Source organism: Odontesthes bonariensis, chromosome 9 (genome assembly GCF_027942865.1).
Source record: "Odontesthes bonariensis isolate fOdoBon6 chromosome 9, fOdoBon6.hap1, whole genome shotgun sequence".
NCBI lineage: Eukaryota > Metazoa > Chordata > Actinopteri > Atheriniformes > Atherinopsidae > Odontesthes > Odontesthes bonariensis.
In genome coordinates, this window is record NC_134514.1 from 15985429 (window position 1) to 16012747 (window position 27319).

The 27319-nt window shown below is 41.2% G+C and overlaps 1 protein-coding gene across 4 annotated transcripts; it reads right to left on the reverse strand.

The window, feature by feature from the left end:
- Positions 1 to 215: 215 nt before the first annotated feature.
- sh2b2 (SH2B adaptor protein 2) lies at positions 216 to 25992 on the reverse strand. Of its 4 annotated transcripts, none has more exons than XM_075473346.1 (10): positions 25787 to 25991; positions 19709 to 19791; positions 13231 to 14167; positions 6921 to 7022; positions 6642 to 6733; positions 6177 to 6277; positions 5932 to 6093; positions 5618 to 5820; positions 4856 to 5030; positions 216 to 3029 (listed from the first exon to the last, which is right to left on the reverse strand). In XM_075473346.1, exons 2-10 carry the CDS (start codon positions 19735 to 19737, stop codon positions 2707 to 2709), a joined length of 2124 nt encoding a protein of 707 aa, XP_075329461.1. In that variant the 5' UTR covers positions 19738 to 19791; positions 25787 to 25991; the 3' UTR covers positions 216 to 2706. The 4 variants fall into 4 exon arrangements, with proteins under 4 accessions (XP_075329461.1, XP_075329462.1, XP_075329463.1 ...); XM_075473347.1 differs by lacking the exon at positions 25787 to 25991 and adding an exon at positions 19935 to 19952; XM_075473349.1 differs by having other exon boundaries at positions 2819 to 3039; positions 25787 to 25992.
- Between the last annotated feature and the right edge of the window lie 1327 nt (positions 25993 to 27319).

A 27319-nucleotide genomic window follows, 5' to 3' on the forward strand; every position in this document is an offset into this window, starting at 1 on the left:
CTGAAACTAAACAATTACACATCAGGTTTCTGTTAATAGAAATGCAAGTCAGACCTTTTTTAGTCTGCAAAACAATACCCACATTACCTTAAATAGAGTGTAAGTAACCCTGCTGGCAGTGTCTTGACTTTTCTTTGCCTTTTATCACAAGCATTTCAAGCTGGACCCCTTCGTTGTGATATTTAAGTGTGAATAACTGCACAAAAACATGCACGCGCTTGTTCACATTTTATTCACAGAAATATAAAGTAGTATGTCAAGTACATCACTTTGTACAAAATTGCACAGACTCTTCAAAACTCAGTCAGACAACAGAAAGTTCAGTTGTTAGAGAGTAAAGAAAATAAAAGGGAGACATGAGCAATCTGTGATATGTGGGATGGGTTTCTTTTGCACAGACGATTTCCACCGTGGATATTTCATCAAGAAGAATTAGTTGTACATAAATATGACTCAATAGGAAAACAAAAAGTACTTTACAGCAGCTGAGGAATAATATGTTTTAAAAATAGGATTCAAATTGGCACATGAATTGATTCAATCACTCCGCTTCTGAAATCACTCTTGATGCTGAGTGGCCATGCTTGAAAAGACAGACTTGATATGTTTATTCCTACTGAGTTAAAGTGTTGCATATGTGTCAGGCGCTTGCTTTTTTGTCTGCAGCGGTTTGAAATGTGTCTGTCATTATGTTTTCAGCTGTGTTTAACATGCTGTAAAACAGAATTTGCTACAGAACAGTAACTTTTTTTGTCTTCTACTGCTGTCGAACAACAATGACTGCTGCGGGTTCCCTTCACATTGAGCTGATGTCCTTTGTTTAAAGGTCCAGAATGTAGGGTTTACTGGTTGAAGTTATCAGGCATTGAATCCTTGGTAAAATGTATTGTTTTTTACAATATTACTGTTCTCAGCCTCTGAAATGTGACTTAAACTACGCACAACATTTTGTAAAATGCCAAGGTTTAAAAAACAGGTTTGATCAATAACAGTGGATTGTATTTCAAAAGCTTGTGTATACACCACATGTTTCCTTCTGAAACTTAATGAAGAGGAAGCACAAAACTGTATGAAATGTAAATGTTCAAAGTTCCTAACAGTACATGAGAAAATATACTTTTACTCTCTTTGGACGGGGCCAGGAAAGCTAGTTCCCTCAGTAATCAGTCTTTGTACTGAGCAAGGTTAGCTGCCTGCGGGCAGCGTAGCTTCACAAGCCGCAGACATGAGAGTGGAGAAACAGCCAACTCTTAACCAGGAAACTAATCAGTTTAATTAAATATCCTACTTTTTTTTTTAGTTTTGGTGATAAAAGCAGGTTTTCTTTTAATCAATTAACCTAAAACGCTCAATACGGAGTCAGCCTAAAATAAAGCAGTAATATCACATCTTTTTATTCAAGCATGGCCACCTAGCACCCTACGTTTTTTTAACTGTACTGTTCCAGTTCATACTCACAAGTTCTCCTGCAGGCCACATAAAACAGTACACAATACTGCCACAATTCAAAAACATGTCCCACATCCCTCTGATAAATGCTGGATTTTGGTATAATACTATCTTCAAGGCATTACCTCAAAGTAATCTCTATTAACAGTGTATCTAATCTACTGGTTATCAATATGATGTGTGTGAATACAGAACCATCCCCAGATGGAGGGACCCAGAAAACCATGTTTTAAAAACGCTACTGTAGCACGCACATCACTGAAAAATATTTGGACTCTAATACACAACCACACATTCATAGTTATAACCCAGTAGGACAACAACATGGGAGCCACTCTGTCCTGTCCACAGAAACTGTTTTAAACATGTTTGTAACACAGAACCTCGTGTGTGTATGTGGTGCCATTTAATAAGAATGTCAGAACCATTTTTATTATGTGGTGATATGCATGTTCAGAGTGTTTTAATTAGAAGCTGACAGTATATCAATCACCTGCATTTCATTTTTAAACTGTAAGACGTCAGCGTCATCATCCTCGTTGCTATAGACACCAGGCCGCTTGAGTCCAAAGTAACTGTCAGGCACTAAGACCCTTTAGGCTGTACATGTTTAAGAAAAACATCTCCAAGCTAACACTAACACATGTGATTGCTGTACTGATGTTAGTGTAAAGAAAAGACCCAGAGCAGGACTTCATAGGGAAAACCCACAGGGACAGTGAGGATATCCGGGACAGAGTCAAAGCAGCTTTGCAAACATTTATTGGATGCTCTCAAGAGCCCAGAGGAGCTCAGAAGGAAGGGACTGTTTCTTCGGGGTCATTTCAACATTTCAAACTCTCAGTCCTACAGCAGAGTTATGACTCTGAGGAACTGTGGGTGAAGTTGAACAGGAAATGGTCAGTAGAGGTGAATTAAAGCCATATGACTCCACTGGGTGACGTCCTCTTGCCTTCTCTGCCTACAGTTGTGTTCACGATTGAATTTTTGAACATCACAACTTGATTTACACCTACAGCTGTCTGTATTTCTGTTGCTCACATCCTTGACATCTGAGTTTAAACACAGAAGTTATGGAAATTTTTCAGCATGGATACTCTGCTTGGCATCATCCTCCCTAGGTTATCACATCCAAGAAACAAGAACAAACAGATAAAATGATGGGCGATCCAGTGATTTGGACCATTTGTCTCGTGTCACAATTTTTTGCATCACCTTTAGTCAGAAAACTTCTGACTCAACCCTGCTCTGGTTTGTTTAGTAGAAAGAGTACTGGTTCTCCACCGCTCGGGCCCTGCGAGTCCCATCGGCATCATGGTAGTCCTCAGATGCACCACTAGAGGCCTCCAGCAGGCGTTCAGAACTGTTGCTTCGGCTCTGTAACCCTCCTCCAGTACCTGGATCGCTTCTGGAGAGGGAAGGAAGGGTGATGGGTGAGGAAGAGGTGCTTGAGACAAGCGGGGCATCAGAAGGAGGCCCTGCAGGCGCTGTGATTCCAGGTGGGTGAAGAGCTGGCGGTGTTGAATCTGTCCTGCAGGCTGCTTCCCTGGGAGGGGTGAGGACTGGAGGCACGGTCACATCTGTTGCAATATGTGGGAAGAAGACAAAAATCCTTTAAATAGAGGATACATTAATAAGATGGACTGATCTGTGCCACTGATAATTGTTGTTGGCCTCCACAGGAGAAGTAAAAGTCTCCGTCATGAGGCAGCATGTAAACACAGGCAGTGGGGCCTCCTTTATTATCCTTTCTCTTGGTGGGCAATAACACCAACAACACTGGGGCCAAAGACATGCCTGACCAATGTATCAATAAAGCCTTTTACACCCAGAATCAAACACTCACTTTATGTGCATGTGAGTGAGTGCATAAGTGGGTGTAGGTCCAGCATTCAGGAAAACAGAAGCCCTCTTTGTGACCAGCAGGGTGAGTTGGAGTTAGAGTCTCGGCCTGCATGCAAAACTCCAGCAGTATAATCACTCCCTCACTCTCCTGCACAGGAGGGCATTTATCTCATGCCAGGAGACTGGAGGGCAGGAGCTGTGCTAGTATGGAGGACAGAGGGAGGTCAGTGAGTTTTAGCTCTGCTTGCTCTGTTTATCAAGCCAACAACATAAACCTTCTTGTAGTTTTTACTTAAGAAGTAACTGGTGCACTTTTTTCTTTGAAACCACTTATATTTCTTAAACCTTTTTGGGTTTTAAATCAGCTGCTGAATGGGGACCATTCAAGCAATTACACATTGTGCTAAAACTGCTGTAAATGAACTGCTTTTCGGTAACACTTTTCTGGTTCTGCCCATTAAAAAAAATCCATTCACACACCTTCATACACTGCTTCTAACGCTATAAAACGAGTGCAGTTCTCTATCGTACATACAGAGGTGATGTGGCATTCAGTATCTTTTCAAAGGACACTTTAGAGATGGACTCGAAGAGCTGTGGATCAAACCACTTCAGTTTTTGCTAAATGAGTAAAGGTTTTGTATTATGTTGGAGAAATAGTGCTTTTCATTTGTATTTTGAATTTCACAAAGTCAGTATTTTCATCTGTGACTCTGTTCTATTCAAGTATCCTCATAAAACCTCTATCACACATGGCATTTTAAGATCATGATATCAAAGATAGCAGGTTTTGCATGTCCAGACTCTCTCCCTGGTTTGTCTTACTAGAACAGAAATGTAACAGAAAGTTTACGTGTGTCTTTGCCTCTTCATCGGGGAAAATAGTCTGATGTGAAAAAAGTTTCTACCAAGACTCTCAAACTGAAGCGGCTAAATGAAATTAAACCCAACTGTGACAAACGTTTCTATCTGCACCTATGTTTTTGCTGCTGAGACAAATGCCACCCATTCACAGATTTCACAGACCCTCAGCCTCCTCCTTAAATCCCTGCAGCAGAGCTGCATCCTAAATCCTAAATCTCTTGAACATACCATCCTGGTTACGCTGAATGTTGTGACTCAGGTAATTTCCTGTGTAGTTTCACTGTTCAACCTGAACGGATTTCTAACAATCCAAAATGTCTGAAAACACTTTATTTCACGTAAATGTGCAGGATGCAGTTTCCCTGTAAACTAGCAATAGTTATGTTTACATTTTCCTATTCACCTAAACACATTGAAGGCAACCTTTGGGTTCAGCCTTTTCTTCATAAAAGACAAATTGTGAGTGTTTTGAATCTATTATTGTTCACATTCAACACCAGTTTAACATATGGTGGTGAGAACACACACAAAGCTAAATAGCTAAATAACAACTAAATAGCTAACAACTGCTACATCAGGGTTTATATAACAGGTGGTTTGTTCCAGGTGTACATGAGTGTCTTATAAAGATCAACAAGGAGTTAAATTCACAATTATACACCACATGAGAGCTGTTTTTAGTTGATGTGTTGAGTACCTGTAGTAGAGCTTCGCTGCACCTGCACATAGGCGCGTAATGTGATGTCAGCTGAGCCCCCTGACTCAAGAGGAATTGGGTGGGCGTGGAAGTGTCTCAACATATCCGATACTGTGTGGAACCACAAGTGGTGGACGTGGCACTGCCCGTTCTCATTAACTGACAAACGCAAATGCTGGAGGGAGGAAGAGGAGGCAAGGCATTAACAATGTACAGCAATTGTTTTAAATCAATTAAATGGAGGAAAGTAAGACAGAATGTGTGTGTGGAGGGGGGGAAAGAAAACACAATTAGACACAGTGACCATCTGAAACCCACTAACCAAGACAGAGGTCAGGACATTATCTGAGAGGCGTCTTGCTGTGGGAGCACAGTGACAGAACGCCAAGGCTGACACCAGAGGAAGAGGTGGCAGATGACACTTCCTCAACACTGCCGGCTGGCAGGATGTGATGTGCAGGGATCGTGTTACATAAGACACCATAGAGCGTTGACATTACTGCAGCTTTTCCAGGAGCTGAACAGCCTGGATAGCTGTGAGCAGCAGTGGCTGCTGCTCCGAGTTTAAAAAGAACTAGACTGAATACATTTTTCTTATCTAATTCATTATTTAAAATCAGTCAATGACTCAAATATTATCATGTAAATAAAAAAAAAAGATTTGTTAGTTTTATCTAAGTTTGAAGCAAACTGAAAAGAGAAATAAGAAAGTGGAAAAAACAAAACATAAAATCATGTTTTTCTCCCCTCTTATCATCTCACCTTGGCTTTGCCCTGGAAGTTGAAGGTGAGAACGTACTCGCCTGGCCGCGTCTCACTCTGACGAATCACAAAGAGCCCATGGCTCCTGGCTCCGCCTGCAAGCACCAGTTGAGCTGCTCGCACACGAGACAGCGTACCATGGAACCATGGGTACCCCACCAAGCTGGCGTCACCGTCTGAGTCTTTGGCTACTTCGCCACCACCTGAGCAGGGTCACACATGAATCCCTGTTTTGTTTTTATCTGTCTGCAATTGTCCATTGTTTATTTTCACAATTATTGGTCTTCAGGAAAAATAAATGCACGAGTTGTTACCTGCAGAAGAGTTGGAGCTCTGGGCCTCTGGGGACTGAAGGAAGCGCTCTAAAGGCATGTGGGATGGGTGCTGGGTGAAAGGAGGTTCCCTGCAGCGGACTGAGGGGGTGCTGTAATGCTCTGCTGCTGTAGAACACGACCTCTCTGGAGCACGATACACACCTAAACATGTTTTCATATATCAACCCATTTGTAAGAATCAAAGCGTATAAACATTATGTAACATGAGTAGAGTCTTCGCTCACCCTCAGACAGCAGCTCACAGCTGCAAGAGGCCACCATGGAGCAATCTTTGGAGGCCTGACCATGAGGACATGACGCCAACTCAATGTCATCACCGCTGTCACTATACACAAGCAGGCAGGTCAGGATAACCGCAAGCACGTATACACATGTGAAAACAAATCACAGTATCCTAACACACATGTCTACACATCCACAATCATGGACACAAATAATCTTTCTGTTTGTGTCCTGAGCTGACAAACGTCTTCTAATCCAAGAAACCGAGCAGGACTTGGAGTTGTGTAAGATTTGTCCCTGTTTGTGCTCAAGCAGCCTGTCAAAAACCCCACTAATTGAATGATTAATGACTATGTGTATTTCCACTCCTTTCCCCTTCCTATTCACTCTGTCCCCAGGTCTCCATCCGTCTGTACCTCCCCTCTCCCCTTCTGCAGTCAACAGCAAATATTTATCTGGCGGTTTACCCAGGGTCTATGCAGTCCTGGATGTCAGCAACCCATGAGTTTTTCTGCAGCGAGTCGATGGTTTCCAGGATGTATTCTCCACCGTTTTCCACCTGTGGAACAGCCAAACACTAGTCACACACTGAGCTCTGTTCAGAGGATCACATCTGTGAGGGAAAAATCCAACGTGAACTCAGCAAAGACATTTTTTTTAAGCTCTGGAAAATGTTTGTGTTGTTCCTTTTAAACATTTCAGCTGATTCAGGTGCAGTGGTGTGAAAGTATTTGTTCACATCATACCTTTAGAACAAAGGTGTTGTCCTTGTCAGGCATCTCCAGCGGCATGGTGGTCCTCACCTCCACGATGGCAGACAGAGGAATGCTCACTTTGGGCTTTGAGGACTAGAACCAACACGCAAATACACTGCATTTACAACATTTTACTAAAAACCAAACAGTGTTATTTCTATATCAGTTCGAACTCATCTTCCCATGGAATAAAACAACAAAATTAAAAACATTGTGGATGGAACCCTTGGTTGAACTGACTTTGAATGGCCGGGAAAACAAATTTTTGTAGTGGTTCCCAACAAGTCAGTCAGTAGATAAACATAAAATAAACCAATTCTGACAGTACACAGCTTGTTTATTTTTCATTTTTCTCTAAAATAAGCTTTTTCTTTTTGTGTTATAAGAGAGGAAATGGTAGTACCACAGAATGTTTTGCATCATAAGGCCTCTGAAAACTGATAAGAAAAATTAAAATATTGGTTTGAGGTAGGATTATCAAATAAATCTAGACTCAAATACTAATCAGTACTGAAAATGCGTGTCTAATTAGGTACTCGTTTGCAGCATTATCGATGCTAAAAGTGCAGTCTTCATCTCCTGCAGTTGACAGACGAAGTCAACAGCAACTTCATGCAGTCTCACTGCAGACAGACAGACACACACCTGAACAGCGATGAGTTCACAGCTCTGAGATGAGCTGCCAGCATACAGCTAACGTTACATTGTTCATATTGGCGTAAGACGTCCAGACGGCGAGCACCACTAAGTCACATTCTGCTACCACTACTGGAGACGACGTGATTATGAAGCACACCAACGCAAATTAAAAAGATACGCAAGTTTATGTTTTTTTTTTATTTTGGGCCACTATATATTTCAAGCATCCAGATCTGTGACACAAAAGTCCAGAATTAATGAAGAAAATAAGTGGAATTACCAGGAAAATCTGTCCTTTTTCTGTCATGAAACAGTTCATAAGGTAAACATACTGCAAAAAGGGAAAAAAAAAGTTGTGTACGTGGACCAATATTTACGGAGATAACTACATCGACTGTAGTTTGCTGGCTCGACCACAGACTTGGTGCAGTTTGCAGAAACAGACACTGAACTGCAGAGGGTCAGTCTGCAGCGTTTCAACAGGCGGGAATCAACTGATCAGTCTGCAGATGTGACTGAAATGACAAACTTCAGCACATCCAACTGTGCTCGAAAGGTAGAACTTGTTTTTTAAAAGAATCTGGGCTTTAGTGAGCATCGGAAAGTCCCGGAGGACAGAATATGTGTGCATTCAGCTTCTATGCTCCACATGTCTGGAACAAACTCCCAGAAAGCCTCAGATCAGCTGAAACACTCAGTGTATCTAAGTCCAGGTTGAAGACACACCTATTTTCAGCTGCATTTGAATAAAGCTCCAAATCTATTCTATCTTAATATCATTACTGATCCATGTTTTGGTGATGAACAGCCAGAAATGCAGTACTGATGTTTTATCCCAAAGGAAAGGATCAGTATTGAGAGATTTATTTATTAGGCCTTTGTGTTTAAACAAACAATTTTACTTGATGATGATTTTCTTTAATTGAATTAATTTTTTTCTTGTAAAATAATGAAAGATTTTGTTTGAAATAGGGTTGAAATGAGGTTAATGAGGTTTGAAATCTTGCAAAGGTTCAACCACAGTTTGATCTAATATTACATCATATACTGTAATAGACAAGTAAAATTCCCTCCAGTATTCTTAACAATTATGGAAATGTTTGGGAAACCTGTACTAGATGACACCAAACATCACTGTGTCACCTGGTGTTTGGATTGAGAAACACATTAAATTTAATATTGTTGTTTTTTGTTTTTAACTTTCTTTGGCAGTATAATTTCATTCCAATCTACAATCACCAAAATCAGAATAAGCAATTATAAATGGTCCACAGTTAAATTACATCCTGCATACATCCTGTAGAAGGCAACTGCAATATTACCCAAGTAGAAAGCCTATGTTTTTGAGCCAAAAAGACCTATGAGGGGCTTTAAATTAGTGGTAAAGGTTCAAATACTGAAATGTACCCAACTTTTCCAAGCCCTCAAGTTTCTCCTTCACACATGATAATTAGAGGCAAATGTGGAGTCCAAATTACTGGTAAGACCAAGGCAGCATTCACCCTGGACAAGCATTAAGAGTAGGGAAGAGTTAAAGAAAGACTGCAGGATCCCCAAAAATAACCCCACAGCTCAGGTTTTGCACGATCTCTTATTTCTCACTGCATCTCACATTATTCCTGCTGACTGACAAACAAACAAAAAACAGGAAGAGTTTACAAGAGGGTGAACACATAGAACAGGCTGGCCCCAATAGGCCCTCTGCAGAGTTGGATCCAGACGATAATCTTAACAGATTCAATGAGTGTGTTTGAGGCATCGAGCTGTGTGTGTTTGTGTGAGTGTGTGTGTGTGTGCTCATTTGTTTCTGTGCATGTAAGGAGAGGCAGAGAACGAAGGAGTCTGACTGATAGTCTGGCAGAGGCTTATCAGCTGATCTGTCTGGAGTAACACTGTCCTCATCTTGATCCGCCTGCGCGGCTGGCTGCCATCCACGCCCACAATTCCTGTCTGTGGATCAGATGTCAAAAACCACTTCCTGTATAACACCATTGGACCACTTCCTGCACCTCTCTACTGTGAGTCCAATCTCACTGGGAAGTTGAAAACTGCACTTGGTGCTTGTAGAAAGCGTGAACTGTGAGCAAAAAACACAAAGTGATTTTTTTTCTATCGGGAGTCTGTAGTTTACTACATGGTGATTAATCATTCCCTCCTAGAAGATTTAATCTGTCCATGTTTAAGTTTATTTGGAATGTTGTTATGGAGAACGTGTAAGCAAACTGTTCCCTAAAGTGTTTACACACAGGGCAGCTATGTAGCAGCATAAATTTGAAGTCATGTTCCAGGTCAACAAATGAATGCAAATCAAATATTCACTCTTTTCTCTGGTCCTGAGAGACAAAAAGTAGTTATATAGCTGCCTAGTGTTAACCAGATAGTTGCTGGGCTCATCTGGCTTATCTTTCTTACTGAACACTGCTGACAGGTATGTTGGTATAAGCTGGAGCGTGCTCATCATATCCAGGGCGGTGGAAAATGCACCTTATAATTTTAGATATATTTGCAGAGAAAATGCAGACTCAGTCGATAAGCATTAGCCTGCTGACTCATGTCACAAGAATCTTGCTTTCACATTAAAAACATGCTGGAGTGTGAAAATTTTCATATTTCGATATAACATTTTATCTCAATCTCTTTTTTTCTCCGGTGCCACTTCAGGTTAGAAACTCAGCTTCTGATGTGTTACTTCATGTGACTCTAGGTGCTGTGAGCTGCAGAGTGGGTCATCTCAGGGCCTGCTGCCGTGTCATAATGCAGGCAGTTAGCGTGCTGCAGTGTGCTGTGTTTGCTGGCAGATTGATGACCCTGACAGGGACAGAGCCAGAGCCAGGAGCAGGCAGAAGTGAGATTTTATGAGTCATCTCTCCAACACTATTGACCACGCACTGTGATGATTTGTAAGATGTGAATGGGATGGTGATGATAAAGTAGCACAGTCTGCAGAGCGGCCCTGTTGAGAAGTGTGCGTTTAATTAACCTGTCATCAAGGCTGTAATCGCCTCCCTGAAGTCTCTCCTAATCTCAGTCTCATCCATGGCTGACAATAATTTTCCCTTGTGTTGATGTTAATAGAACATAAGAAATGAAAATGCTGAAGCACAATTATTGAGTTTCATTTGTTCCTCTTATTGTTCCTACTGACTTAGCAGAGTTTGAATGACTCAAAACTATATTTGTTCCCATTTTCAGTTTGTCACATCAGCCTCTTTGCCAGAGATGGGGAAGCAATCAATATATACACGAAAGAGAAACTTTGAGATCCTCTTGCTTTATAGAAATCAATGAAACAGCTTCCTCTCCTTTTTCACAGTCTCTGGTTTTCTTTGCCAGCCACCCGCCACCCCCCACCCCTTCTTACGCCTGCCTCCCACCTGTCCTCACCCCACTCCCTCTCCCCCTCTTCGTAGCCTTATCTGCATTCCCACCAGCCACGATCAAAGGACAGTGGCAGATTTACACACACTCAGCTGCACAGCGCCTCATGGCCTTCTTAAGGTCAGAGGCAACAATCTGGAAATCCCATATAGACAAATGTGAAAGGTGCATGCATGCATAAGAGTGCATGATTTGACCTGTGTTACTCAGCATCACAGGGGATCAATTCTAATCCTGGATTCAGATAGGCCTGCAGCTATTGTTTATTTCATTATATTTTTTCTCCTCCTGTTAAAGTAGGTGATTTGAAATTGCTTTAAAAAAACATACGCTATGATAAGGCTCAAGTGAAAAGTTTTGGGACCAATTTATGTGGTCCAGACACAGACAAGAACCCCAAACTCAAAAAACGATGTATGTATGGGTAAGTACAGTATACACCAGTCAGACATAACAGTGTGACAACAAAGTGAAATACATGTCGTTACCAAGGCGCCCGGCAGTGTGAGCAGGGCTGAAGCCTGGTGTACAATGCAATTCAGTCCTAGACAAAGATGAAAAAAAAAATTGGGAAATCTTTGTTCGTAGCTAAAAACATCTCACATCGGACAGTGGTAGAGTCTCAATGGCCACCATTACCATGGACTTACAGCCAAAGATAATAAAAGACAATCAGAAATTATCAAGATCACCTTGCAGTATGTCTGCTGCTACGCCCTACATCCCCTAATCCAGGGGTCCCCAACCTTTTCAGCACCAAGGACCGGTTTGGTTCTGCAATTTGTTCCTGCGGCCCGGTCGAAGGGGAGGGGGGGGTGGTACGTTCAACAGACATTACATTTAGCAGACGCTTTTACAAATTATGATAATTAGGATATGATGACAGACAGTCATCATTGAAAAAAATAAACGTGCACAATCGGCCTCCTATAATGCAATCTATGCAGTTTCCAAGTATAGAATCTAGCGAGTGAAATGAAAGAATTCCCGATTTCCATGTCTTTTTTTTAAATTAAAAAAAAATATATATATATATATATATATACAGTATATATATAAAAAATTATTTTTTTTTTCCCCCAATCTCACGGCCCGGTTTGGAATGTCTCGCGGCGCGGTTGGGGACCCCTGCCCTAATCAACCAGCAGGAGCGTAGCATGGAGCAACATGCTGATCAGCAGAACGCTGCATTCTTTAAACAACAGGTGAACATTGTGTCCTTAAATTTGATGTATTGGCAGCAGAAAAAAATGGGCAGATGTAAGGTTTTGATCAAATTTGACAAGGACCGAATTGCAATGGATAAATGGCTGAACTATAGCCTTTCCATAAGTGCAGCTCTTCTGGGATATTCCCAGTGTGCAGTGTTCAGGACCTACACCTACCCCACATCAGGTAGGTCAGCCAAGCGTCACTAATAAAAGAAGTGTATCCAATAGAAGAGCTAGCCTTGCTCAAATTACTTTTATGCTGGCTCTGGCAAAAGAGCGTCAGAACACACCGGGCATATCGAGATGTGTAGCTTTAGACTGGTCAGGGTACCTGCAATGGGCATCTGAGCATCAGAACTGGGCCACAGAGCAATGGAAGAATCTGTTCTGGTCTAACAAAGCACACTTTCTTACATCATTACATCATGTGGATGGTCAGGTTCATGTGCTTTGCTTACCAGAAGACATGACACTATGGGAGACCCCAGCTCCTGTCATTCATGTGGATGTTACTTTAACATTTACCACCGACCTAACAACTGTTTCAGACTAAGTACAGCCCTTCATGTAAATTGTATTCCCTGATGGCAGTGGCCTCTTTGAGCAGGGTAATGTCCTGCCTCAACAAAGCATCTGTGGGATGTGCTGGATAAACAAGTCTGATCCATCGAGGCCCCACATTGCAATCTAAAGCATTTACTGATAGCCTGATGCCTTACATGACAGCATACAATAATAATGATAAGAATAATAATTATTATTATTATATTATTATATCAGGGTTACAAACTACTTTCAACTGAAACTGCTTTTATAGGAGGTATACAAAGTGATTGTTCTCACTGACCAATAATGCAACATCTAACAATAGTTGACTGGTAACATAAACTGGTTGCAGCTGCTAAAATCTGAGGAAGTGGGAACTTTACTTTGTCGTGAAACAGATTTTTCATTTTGACTTCTACTATGTCTTTGAACTAATTCATGAAAAAGTAACCGACAGTCGATGGTTCATCCTAATCAGATTATTTTTCTTTTGTCAAACTGTCATGTCTTGTTATGTGTTTATTCACCTTGGGTGGTACGTAGAACTCCAGCAGGAACTTTTCTCCTCCTTCCTCCCTCTTAGTCTTTCTCAGAAGCAGGCGGCACTTCTGCCACTGTGCAGCACCCATACAGTTTGTGTCATCGGCCACCATGTACCTCAGTGCTCCCTCCCTCTGGATTTCCAGTAGCTCTGCCTTGTGGCCCTGCGAACCCCTGGGAAGTCGCAGTTTTTGGGACCACCTCTCTCCCCCTGCTGCCTCCCCTCCTCCTCCACCGTTTGCTTTTCTGGTCCCAGAGGGGGCATCAGGCTCAGGGGAGGCCCGCCTATGCCACATCTCTTTCACCCCGTCCACCACACACAGGCTCATGTTCCTCAGGGAGAAGCCTTTCTTGAAGCGAGCCTTTGGGTGACTGACTGACACGTCTTCTGAACTGCGGGACTGTCCAAGAGCAGACACCTTGTGGGTTGTTTTGGGGCCTCGGGAGCCGGTGGTGCCACTGCCTCCCCCATCTATCCCTCCCCCACCACTGTCCATGCTGTCCAGGGATTCACTTGAAGCCCCAGTGTCCTTGCGCCTCTGGTAGAGATCGTGACTGTAGGACAGTGGGCAACCCTGGATTCCAAGGAAAGGAACAATGCTGTACTTGGGTGCTGAGTTGGAGCCGTCCTCCCCCGGTGAGGATGCTTGACTCTCCCTTGCCTGGGTCAGCGCTGCGGAGAAGCACTCCAGGAAGTGGTGGGCAAAGTGCTGTGAGAAACTGGCATCAGCACCCGGTGAGTCATAACATGGGTTCTCTGACAGAAAGCGCTGGAACTTGTCAGCAAAGTCTGCAGCAGAGGCTCGAGCGTGGAGCTCACAGAACTCTCGCCAGTCTGGCAGTGGGCACGAGGAAGAGAGCTCCGGGCTACCGGGCACCACTGCTCCGTTCATCACTGGGCCATGCCAACCCACCGAGGAGAGGCTGAGGAGGAGGAACAGGAGCAGAGTGTTAGTACAGATGCTCCAAATAATCTGCAGCAGCATGTATTTGTGATCATCATTGCTTTGGATCACACATAGAACAGCCTGCATGTGTGTTGGTGTAAAGAATGAAAGACATGTGAATGAAGCAGACTGTGAACCATGTGTGTCACAATGATATTCATATCTTGACATGAAAATCAAAGTCCTTGTTTGCTTGTTTTTCAGTGCCATGTTTATCAATAAAATATATTTTTTTTAAAAACCCTCCAACCATTGTTTTTTCCTTTATGCATCCTATAAAATGTGCAACTAAACATCAAAACAGGACAAAAAAGAAGAAAGCTGTGAATCCAAGTCCCCCCACTTCAAGAAAAATATGACATTACACACAAAATAGTCTGATCATTGTCTAATTGGATCAGTTCAATTCTATTTTAGACTTATTAAGGTATTTTTCCCAACATAATGGTCAGAAGTTAAATAAAAACAGGGTTGTTTTCAGTTTTGTGGCTATATATATATATATATATATGTTCTTGAATGCAATAGTTTTAATCAGTCATAATCATTAGAATATAAAAATTCAAAAAGCCAAGAGGAAGGAATCTTAGTTCTTAGATCTGAGATGAACAACATGCTTTTTCACTCTTTTCACTCAGAATTTGTTAATGTTAATAAATTAAAAATCTGTGACATCCCAAGATTGTGAGCAGCATGCCAGAAAGGATTGAAATCCGTTCATGAATAGATTCATTGTGACAACAGATCAAAGGAAATGATCCAGAAAGTCTCCATCGTTTAATGAGTTCTGACATGCACTCAGACTATCTTTATTATCAGCAAGCATGTTCATTCACAGCAGGTCAAAATAACCATATGGTTCCACCTCTGTATGCATTTCCCACTGTTTTAAGGCAACAGTTGCTGCCATACATTTATACTTCCCCTGCTCCTCAGTATGTGTGTGTTTTGTATGATTCAGCTTCCTTCATCTCTGCCAAACTGCATCACATCACTGCTAAAACCTTTGCTACAGTGGGGATCTAACACAGAGTCATAATGACACTGTGTCAGTGGCAACATCCAAAGACGGTGTTCCCCCTCTCCCCTCTCTCCCTGCCTCTGCACATCGTGACTAATGCAGCATCAGTGAACAGTGCCAAACAATCAGGCGCATGTTGGTTTGATTACTGCTGTAACTCATGCAGATAAGAAGATGTTGTGTGAGTGGGCAAGCTGCACAACACATGCACTGGGACAGCCGACACTCACTGAGCCGTGAGAGCGTGTTCTCAGAGCTTCTTGCCCTCCATCAACAAAACTAATTCAAACTAAAATTGCGCTCTTTAACCAAATTTCTCAAACATTCGCACTGCAAACTTCCCTGAGATTTCCCTTTTGAGCAGTGTTATTAAGGCTTTCAAGAGTGTCAGTGTGGGTTGTCTGTTGAGAAGGGATTAGGCTCCACTGGAATGAGGTCTGACACAAATGTTCAACCACAAGCTCGTGATTTTTTCCCCTCCTTCACCTAAAACAAACAATAATCCAGATCAGAGAAAGAACATGATAAGGTAAAGTATGCCGGCGTGCTGCCAGCTCCTCAAAAAACACTGCTTAGCACATCATAGAGACCCGGTGTCAAAATTTCAGAGGGATATTGTGATGTTTGGAGACTCTGCAAAGTAAAGGAAGGGGTGGAATTAAAGAATAATAATGAAAGAACAATGTTTTTTTTTTATCTGCATGAATATACCCAGGGAATCCAAAGTTCCTACAATGTGGAAATTCCTCTTTATTTTACTTCCTTTGTTCACCTCAGTGGTGCCTGAAGGTTTGTGAACGTTTTAAAATAAATTTAAAAAAAAATTCTGAATAAACGCAGAACACCTACAACATCATGTGTTTTGTTTGTTGACAAATGTTCTTTAAGTAGATGATAAAAGATTAGATGAAGCAAAGAAATGACAGGAAAAACTTTCATCTGCCGTCATTCTTTGATGAATCACAGTTAATTGGAAGGTGAAATTAGAGTCGGGGGTTCAGTGGAATGACAATTAGGTCCGAGTGAGCCTCAGGTTTTATTTAAAGAAGACGTATCTACAATTATCAAAGTCGGATCTTTTGCACGCATTTTTGTGCATATTAGAGAAAGAAACATTTCTGAGCTCCTCAGAAAAGAGCTGTTTGTTTGAATTAGGCTGGAAAAGATTAGAAAAGCATTTCCAAAGAGTTTGGGGTTTTCTAATCCTCAAACAGACAGATTGTGTTTAAATTGGATTAAGTGCATTGTTACCCTCCCAGGAACGGATGACCAACAAGGATCACTCCGATTGCAAGATGATTAATAGTCTGTTCACAAAGGACTATCAGGGTGACTTCTGGGCAAACCAATGTTGGCTGATGTTAATTTTGATCAGTCCACCATCAGAAGATCACCAAACAACTAACAACAATGAACGCTGAGCAACAACAAAAAAAACTTCACTCCTTTGTGAATCATAGTGGTGGTAGCATTGGGGAGGATAGTGTGCCAACATTAAGATAAAACTTAAACTTTCTTTAATAGGTTCTCTTTATGTAAATTAAGAGCACATTTGAAAATCCAACAAGTAATGGTGGTTTTAGATCACATTATACAGAGTAATTATCCCCTCAGTTCTTTGCAACTCTGTCCCATCTGCTGTGGGAAACGGTCATGGTTTAGCCCAGCAGCCGGGTTTGGATTATGCCTGAGTTGTAGCAAAATTGAAAACCACTTGAAAGAGGTGAACCTCTGCAGTGCATCTACTCTCACAATAATAAAAACAAATGTGCTAAATTAATATCACGCTCATATGCTTTGAATTGCTTTATAAATAGACACACAAGTTGGGGTTAAAAACCGTCTGGTCCAGATTAAATTAGCCGGGCTGACTTTTGTTCCCAGTCTGACCCTGGGGTTCACAAACTTTCAGACTGGGCTGTAACTAATTGGTCACTGGGTCACAAAACAATTTGTTTTGATTTAATTTCTTGATGACTAAAAAGTTATAAATGTGCTGCTTTCTTCCATGATGAACATTTTGTGGCTAAATGGCAACCGAAGGTCCATAAGTGGGAGCGTTCTTATAACCAGTCATCATTTGACATAATCTCACCCTATCAGGTATCACTCACGCAGGGAGGTAACAGAGGGTCTTTTAGTGGCACTGAGTTGTTCAGTGTTATTCACTGCTCATTCAAGAACACTTCATTCATAAAAACATCCATGCATTCATTACTTTAAAGGCACACAAGCTTTGTAAGGTAAACTGCTAATCACTACGTGTTGTTGTAATAATTACCCCCCATCACTTGTGAATGAATGTGCTTGTCTGTCTGTGCTGCTGCTGCTGTTGCTGGCAAGGAAGTCAATACACATTCAGCTATTTAAAAACAAGCACTCGGCCAACTTTCCACCCATTCAGCAGAAGAACAACAACACACAATGAGGTGCATTTCTAAAACTCCTGCTCTTCCGCAAATATGAGGATGTGCCTCGCTCAAGGATATTGAACTGTACGCTGCACCTACCCAACCCCACACATAAACTCACACACACACACATACACATTCAGTCTTTGAGTCAGCATGAAACTCAAGCCGCTGGGCGCTGAAGGAAGTGGACAGCATTATGGTTTTCTGAGGCTCAGCAGACCACTGAAAAGGCACACAGGGATGTAAAGATAAAATGATGACAGAGAATGCAGAAATAGGAAAAACAAGTGTTGGAGGAGAAAAAAAGAGGAAGGAGGATTGCTGTACAGTTGTGGAAAGTATATATAGATTTACTCAAGTTCCATGCAGAAGTGCCATTTTAAGGGACATGAGAACTGTTTTATGTAACTTTTTATGATAGCAGTTAGTTTACTGGTTTTACAGAACAAAAACAACAGGCTTATAGAGATAATACACTGGGAAAGATTAAACCAGTAGCTTACATCATCTTTTTTTAGTAAAACAGTAGTTGGTTCAGGCACTTTATCCTTTCCCGTGTATTTAAGAGAACGATTTATATAGAAATATTCTGCCACAGAATTTTCCTTTTAAAGAAAGCATAAAGTTGTCCCATTTTTGTTTTCTTTTGACATTATCATGACTGTCAGAGCGCAAGACGCTTTCTATCAGTGTCCTCGGTTCAGTCAGCTTCACCATTAGGTAATGTCATGGTGGATATTTCCAGCTTGTCATGTTCATCTTCTTTTAGATCTGTTTATAATTTCTATTGGTCCCCAATAGTGTCATGAATTGATGGCTAAGTTAATTTTAAAGCCACAGTAAACCTTGACAGTGCATGCAAACAACAGGACGTTCCACCAAATGGAATGCTGTCATCATTAATACACACGTGCATTTTCTGTGATAACGTATTCAAATGAAAAAGATCCATGTGGTGTGAGAAGTTGAAATGGGTTCATTGCTCTGTCTAGAGACTTTGAGACCAAAAACAGCCACTAGAACTGATCATTGGTGAGAATAACCTATAAAGAGAAATGGAAACTGCACTCAAAAATGGTGTCTACTTCCAAGACTTGAATGCAAATTAGTTCTAATAACAGCCACATAGGACATCATTGAGCCCATCTAATTACCCTATAAAAAGAAACTTCAGCAAGCGACACAAGTGAGACATTTAACCTTTTTAATGATTTTTTTTTTTTAATATCAACAGGTCAGTTGGGAAATCATCATGAATAACCCCATCACACAGCTATTTTTAATGGGACTGTGTTCGATGTACCTCACAAGAACTAAAAAACAACATCTCTGAGGGGTAAGATCAGACTCTTTTGTTGTCAAAGCGCCAACATTTTAACCTGTGAGTTCCTAACTTTCCCTGCAACTCAGTGTTCGGCAGCTCTGCAACACAATGAGAAAATTAAGGTCTCTATAACCAAGATGCTGTAAAACATATTCAGAGTATAATTCTCTGTTGGTTCATCAAAAGCTACATTTTCACACTGACACATTCTGATCTCACTTTTATTCTTCTCTCAATATTTTTGCACTTTTACTTACATTACATTACATTAAGGTCATTTTGCAGACGCTTTTAACCAAAGCGACTTACAATAAGTGCGTTCAACATCGGTAGGCAAAAGAACTTCAGGTCACAAGAAATCATAAGTGCATTTCCTTCTAATACCAAACAGCTAAGAGCAAAACTAGTGCTAGAGTAAGTGCGATAACCAACCAGCCTCTCACCAACTGCACACCAGTCACAGCGGGGTGGGGATGCAAACCCTGGTTCGGGTAGGGGAAGAAATAAAAGAGGTAAGAAAAGTAGGACTGGGATTCAAACCCTGGTTCGGGTAGGGGAGCAAAAAAAGTGTTTTGCTTGAAGACCTTTACTCAAAATGTTGTCGGTGTACTTTGTTGTATTGCTATTCTTAGTTAAGGACCTTGAGTTTTTTTACCATCAGTGGAGAAGGGCATGTTTTTGCTCCACAGGCCAGCTGCTAAAACAATCAGTGTGTGGAGGTGGAGGAGACAAGGGGAGCATAAAGAAAAGGAGACATACTGAGGGACAAGGGGGAGCAGAGGCACCATGCAGATTCTTACACCGTCACGACTCCCCTCAGACTTCTTTTCAGCTCCGACGGACTAGAAACCAAAAGCAAAAACAGGGAAAAAAAGATGAAGGAGAGTCATGGAGAATCTCAAAGTGTTCACCCCCATCCTTCAGGCCTCAGAAACTCTGAACTTCCTGTCTCTCTTTCCTATCGGTTATACAAATCTGCCATTACCGTGCCCCCTCCTCCTCCTGCTGGTTTTTCACCCGGGGGAGCAGGCAGATATCTCTGTCAGATGGTTGGGAGTTCTGTCTCTAACAGTAAATTGACTGCGGAGGAAAGGAAAGAGACATTACTGTGCAGGGAGAAGCGATCAGCTACAGCCTGCAAAAGACATTGTACAAGATCCTTTCACTTCATGTACCTTGCAGAGCCCTCACAGGACTGAGAAAGCAATAACATATGCATCATGAATACTGAAGCGTTGAGGGTAGTAATGTAGATCTACTGAGGAGCTGATTCTGTTGCCAGGCATAATGGATGCTCATGGATTTGTTTTTTAAAGTTCTGTGCGCTTTCGGAGACAAACTGTGTAAATTGTGCCTCGTGCCGACAGCCCACCCCCCGTGATTGGCTGATGAAGATGATTGGTGATGTTGCGCTCCCACCCCAGGGAGTTTGGGCCGAGCCATGTTTTCTAAGATTAGCCTGCTCCCCAGCACAGCACACAGCTAAAAGCACACTCCGTACAGTACAGCAATGTACATGCACAACACCTTTACGCCTATGTGAAGCTAGTAATTATGTGTTCTTCTACAAGATGAAAATAGTGCAACAGAGATGTGGACTGAGGACATTTAAGGGCTCCAGATAGAGATCAACACTGTTTACTGTAAGTTTATAGATATTTGGTGATTTTTCAACCTGATCTCATTGCAGAAAGTGTGTTCCACAGTGCAAACTTTAAACTAACTATCACAATAAAGGCTTAAAAATAGCATCATGGCCATGCCTCTCACTCTCATGTACCTTAGTCTTTACAGAGATGCAGCTTATACAAAGAGGTATAGATTCAAAATCCAACCACATTCATGTCCCTGCATGATGACTTCATTCACCTGCTGCTACAGGACAACGTACACAAGTTTCACTCTGTTGATTTGGTTGTTCACTAAGAGGAAGAGAGGTAGTGCATGTGAGATGAAGACCAATCTGAGATGTTTCCAGCTGTCCTTTGCCATTTCTCCTTGACTCTCACTTGCAAGTGATTGTGGTTTGGAGTTTAAAACGCACTGTTAGGGGAGAATTAATTACCAAGTCCTCCAATCGATTTGACCAAATGGATTGTTTGCTCATACGCGCTATTAAATATTATAATGGCTTCTTCTAGTACCAGGATGGAAATATGACTCATGACTATTTCCACATTAGAGCAGTGTTTCCTTTAACAACCTCCCATCAGGAGGAAGGAGGGGGATGGATCATGCAGTTATGCAGTTGTGTCAAACATGCGCCCTAAACTGTGGGAAATTCGATTGAAACTAACATATGTCAACAGTTTTTCACCTCAATTGCCTAACAGGAAAACATTTATATAAACGTGTTGGGTTTAAGCAATAAAGAAAATGATAATGGTTAGAGCTGAAATACATTCTTTATACAATATAACTTCATGGATGTAATTTCACTGGTTTCCTTGATTACATGTAAACACAACAACACGTTAAAACAAACCTTTGTCTGATTGGGTTTAGGCAATAATGTCACTTGGTTAGGGTTAGAAATCAAAGCTTTGTGGTCAGGCTTAAAACCGTGCTGGTTGGGACACAATAAATATTTTTTTATTCCACCATCTTCTTAATGAATGACATTTTCACACTTCACATGCAGTTGCTCTTATGACCACTATAAGCTCAAATTATTTGAATGGCATTTTAGGTCATTTCTGCCTGCATGGACAAACGACTCATGGGGTCATTTTTCCGGAGGAGGAGGACTAAACTTTTCGGCACATCCAGACTGTATTTAGACTTATTACAGAAAGTCTTTGGAAGTGTGTTTTTATGACTTGAAAAGCAACACAAAATGATGACAACTAATCTATAGTCTAAGTTACCCATCTACATGATGACTATTTATTACACAAAACAAAATACAAGTATGCTGTGAACAGCTATATCTTGCTCCTTTAAAACCTATGCCACTATTTGTTATTTTATCTATAATAGTAGAATAGAATAGAGCAGAATAGAATAAAATAAAAAATACTTTATTCAGTATGGACACAGCCCTGTGATGGACTGGTGACCTGTCCAGGGACTACGATGCATCTCACGCAGTTGCAGCTGGCTAGCAGTAGCTAACTCTGGTTCATTCAGAAATAACTTACACTGTGTCAAGAAAAACTAAATGGACCTAAGTTGAATTACACAGTTTGGCTTGCCAGTTTTAAGTGTATATATCAGTGCTGTTGTGCACTTTTGCTTTAAACAAACAACAAAAAAACTAAAAGTTAAACACTGACTTAGCAACACAAATGTAGACAGGAGGTTCACGTATGTACGTATGTGTCGGTGTGCGTTTGTGAGAAAAAAGATATGTACCATGAAAATGGACAGGGAGGAAAAAAAACGAAGAAGATGTAGACATGAGATAACAAGATAAAAAATGTGAGGAAAGAATGGAGATAGAGACGTATGATGAGGGTGGCGGATCAGAGGTGGTAGCAGGAGAAAGAGCAGAAATGAGGGTCATACTACTTTTAGATCTCCTGACTTCAGAGCAGCCAGCCAGTAACCTTTAACCTGAGCCCTGATAACCTAGTCTCTCCTTAATGAGCCTGAATGTTGTCTGGGAGAGTTTGTCTCTCAGTCCCAACATGACACAGGACCACCAAAAAGGAGACTGTCTGCATCTGCTTTGAGACTGAATGGATGATGGCACAAAGACAGACATTATGAAAGCTATCTAGTCTTGATCCAGACACTGATCCACTCAGCTGCAAACAGCTACTGTATGTGTGTGTGTGTGTGCTTGTACAGAATATGTGGAGGCAGACAGATTCAACCTACGATAAGAGTCCAGACATAATGAGAACGTGGAGAATTCCTGTGCACCAGATCACCAAAGTGCTCACCAGATCACTTCTAATAGGGTAGGTGGCAGGGCTTCGTCACAGAGACATTAAACACATTCATTAGTGTGTCCTCTACAGGCAGGGCTGTCCTCTTTCTCCTTCTGTGGTGCTTCCTCTGGCAAGTGTTGACAATGTAAATGTTGAGTGAGCTCAGTCACCCATATGGCAGCCAGCGATAAAGGATGGAGTGTGTGGGAGATGCACATTGCGCCACTGACTTCCATTTCCTGTCTCTCACCCACCAGGTCTAACTAATTCCACAGATGACCACGGGCCTCTCACAGAGACGAACACAGACTGCAAAATACTGTAAAACCTCTCCGGGTATCATGTTTGTCAGTTACTGGAATAGATGGGTTTTTAATTTGGCTGATGTAAAAAACAGCCTGCTGATTGTAGCAACAGGAGGCCAGCAGGGATGCTTGAATGGCTCTGTGTAACAATATACACACATATTTTTGAACCATGACTCCTTTTATTATGTTTTTTAGCAGCCAGCGCTGTTCAATTACTGTGAGTATCTAAAATATCAGGTTATCATATGTGATGTTTGTGTTAAAAAATGGATATTTTATATCAAATTCAATTATATAAATGATTCTTATGATTCCCATGATCATGCACTTATCAGTGATCTAATACCTATTAAATAATAGCTAAAGATGCCTATCAGGTAATGCCTGCAACTCAAAACCTTGAAACAAATGGGATTTACAGATGATTAATGAGCGGAGAAAAGCAGCAAATCGTCACATCTAAGAGCATAGATTTCACCAAATCATTTTCTATTGATAGGAAATCAACTCTCTATTTCAGCATAATTCCTAAAATAAACCATTACAGAGACTTAGTGATATTATGCAGCTCACATCTCTCAGATGATGCCTGACAGATGTTGATTTGGCTGTGTAAGAAATGTTTCTGTTGTAGTGTTTAATCAAATCAAAGTGAAATTCTACATAGCATATTTACTTATAAATTTGGGGGATTTCCATTTTCTTAAGCATATTTAGCCTTGTTGGCAATGCAGAGAAACAAAGTCTAGAAAAAGTCCCATGGAAGAAACCATGACTGAACTGACTGAAAAACCCTATTTTGTAGCCTTCCTTTAACTGTCTTGTCTGCACTTCTATAAAATATGTTTAAATGAAGCCAACCTAGAGGCTAGATTTAGCTCAAACTAAGAATAAACAGCCGTCTCACACTCCTCATACAGCTCATACAGCTCACAGCAGACTGGGCAATTTAAAAAAAATGTTGAGCAAACTAAGGAAAACATAAACAAAAGAAATGTTTTAAAAAGTCTTCAAGAACATTAATAATTAAAACGTGTTCAAATAAAGGAGCATCTTAAAAGTTAACGGGTGGTGATACAAGGGCTTGGTCATCTTTATTTTTGATCCCAGATATGAGGACATATTAGAGCCTCTGGTTGGTCGACCTCTGTGTTCTAAGCAGGGGATGATAATGATGCAAGAGTTCTTTGAGATAAGCCAATCCATTTCATGTCATTTAAAATGTATATATCACATATCACACGGAGCTTTTGTTCATGCCCTGCAGGATGTGAAGTCAAACTGAGTGATTAACTGCGTGTTTAGAGGAATGCTGCTCGCCATGGCTAAAGGACAAAAGGGTCACTGGGTTTTATCAGAACACTACAGTTACCTATGAAACACATTTTGGCATTATTATTTTGTGTTGGATTATATTATAAGAGGTATGCATCACTTTGCCTTTAATATTACTACTAAATAATACCTTGATAATAATATTAATTACTTGGTTTGGGTTCGGAATAGGGCAGCCTTAAAAGTGCCGCACATTGAGCACCTAAATTTACAACAAAACCAAAACATTAGGTCCAAAATACAATCAAGACTAATTACAATGATTTAAAGGCATGGTTGTTTTGATACTATGTCCATCATACTGTAAATGTTAGTGTATTAACCTGACACAAAAGCTCAGCTGAGGTCTAAGAGGCCTAACTTTTAATGAGGATATTGTTTTAACTTTGTAAAATTTGACATTAGTTTAAATTTGACAATAAAACAACATCCATAATGCAATATAACAGAAATGAGTTGACGTTTAAGGAAGGTATTAAGCTTTTTCCTTTGATAAGGTCACTAAAGTTACAGCCATGGAGTCAGAGAGGCATGGATATCAGAGGATATCAGAGTACTTCACCATGTGGCCAGGCAGGAATTTTGTGAAATCAGACTTATTAGGGTTCATATTAACTGTCTCAGGTAGCCCATAAAAAGACATATGAGAAAAAGTCAATAGCAGGCCTTTAACCGGCCTACTGCGGGCCCATGGAGCCTATTTAAAGCCAACAGTGGATCACTGTGCAGGCTGCGCACTGGACTTATGAATGGGATTCTGCAGCAGCCTCCTGCTGAATGGCTGACAGATCCGGGTCCAGAAAGCAGGCGATGAATGGGAGCCTGCGTGTGTGCGTGCGTGTGTGGATTCACTAGTCGGCACACTGATTTTGGATCATCTCAGCGGGCCTTTATATCACATCCGATCCCATCAGACCCCCGAGCCGTCCTGTGACTGACCACACTTTGCTCCCACAAGTCTATTAAATGGATTATCGGAGAAGCCCCGTTTTACATGGCGACCCCCACCTCTCAAGCCTGGAAAGCCTCAATGGACTCGTTTTTAACACCAAATGCAATGATCAGACCGCTGCACTTGCTCTCTACCATCACAAGCAGAGGATGGCCGTGGGGATGAAACGGCTTTAACACCAGAACACATCAGCATCCCATTCGCCTCATCAACCCACTGATGGCTTGTTATTGTTGTCCTCAACAAATCATTAGGCTGGTGCCTTTCTCCCCGCAGTATTGGCACAAGAAAAGGCTGAGGATGGTCCAGACGCGCTAAATAAGAAAAAGAAAACGCAGCAGCGGCTGTGCAGACGGGCAGCACTCACCTCAACACAGAACTGCTTTCATGATGTCTCTGAGAGGATTCCGGTTCTGTCGTAAGGGTGCTCACTTTTCAGCATCAATCATGGTGAATTACTCCCTCCGGCTTCATCTGGTGCTGATCTGCCCGGTTTATAGGAGCCCACGGCCGCTCAGCTCTCCCTCCATCTCTGCTCGACGCACTGAGCCGCTGCAGCTGAACACTGGGCTCTGCCGCTCCACAGACCGAGAGTTCCAAAAAGTCCTACTTCCGGCTGCTAGTTTCAGAATAAAGCTCCAAATTCCCGAGCAGGTTCGTCCACAATCAGCTGCTGTTGGGAAGGAATTCCCCTCAAAGCTTCACTACAAATATGAATGGATCACCCACTCACTCATTCACTTCATGTTTGTGGGGTTTTGGCATGTGCATAGTTATAGATGGTTTCTGACAAATGAGTGAGTTGTCAGTAGCAACAGAGTTTGAGTTGTGTTGTGTTAATGCAGTGGCATATGCTGGCTTCTACAATAGCGTGGTGCTAGTCTAAGATGGTTTTATTTCATATTTAAGTCTCATGTAGTTTCAAGCGTTTTGTAATGGTTTAATGTTAACTTAACAGAAGCTGTGTCAACAGAAGAGGAACAAGGTCCTTCTTTAGGATGAAAAATATGATCTCTAATCATGAGATGAGTTCAAATGAAAGCGAATGTGCTGTTTTTATACCCAGCTGATTGGTTCGTTTGTATTTCATTGTGCCCATCACTGCATTTTTGGAAATTACAGGATCCAGAGCATAGCCTCACAGAGCCATAGCTGGAGGCGACAGTGCTGATTACAAAACACATACCGTCCTAATCTTCTGAGACTAATCAAATTTAGGTCTTAAAGTCTATTCTGTCTGCTCCAATATCAGAATAATGATAATTCATGATAATAATTTGAACCAGGTTGTAAAATTGAAACAAAGATGTTCACACCATACATAAAAACAGTGAAGAAATCAGTCAAGATTCAAATAAATTTGTCCCCATTTTCATTTAAATTGTATGTCTTAGCTGAATTAGTAAATACAAATAACAGCAGTGAGTATAGAGCAAGAACCAGCAAACAGCTGAGTGAAGAAATTATTACAAATTGCACATGAAGTTTAAATTGTGAAACAATGTACTTTTACTCTGAGATATTTGGAACAGAAAAACTGCAGCATGCAGAGCTCACTTCTGTAATTTTCATGCTGAAGCTTCTGAAGCTTCTGCTCAAATATCATAGTTGTAAGTGTCATGAGTGAGATTCTCCTTGACTACATCATAACTGTATCTGCAGGAAACACAATCAAAGAGTTCCGCTGTGGTGCAAAACTGGCTAAGTGATAACATTTTTTACAGCTGTTGGATATATGTGTGGTTTTGCTACACGTTTACAGTGCTGGTCAGAATATTAGAGGATTATAGGAGGATAATAAAAAGCCAAACTGACTCCTTATTTTTCTGTTATTTCTCTTTCTGTTTGCAGAAATATTTAACCTTTAAATTAATTTGATTTGAACCAAACTTTCGTTTAA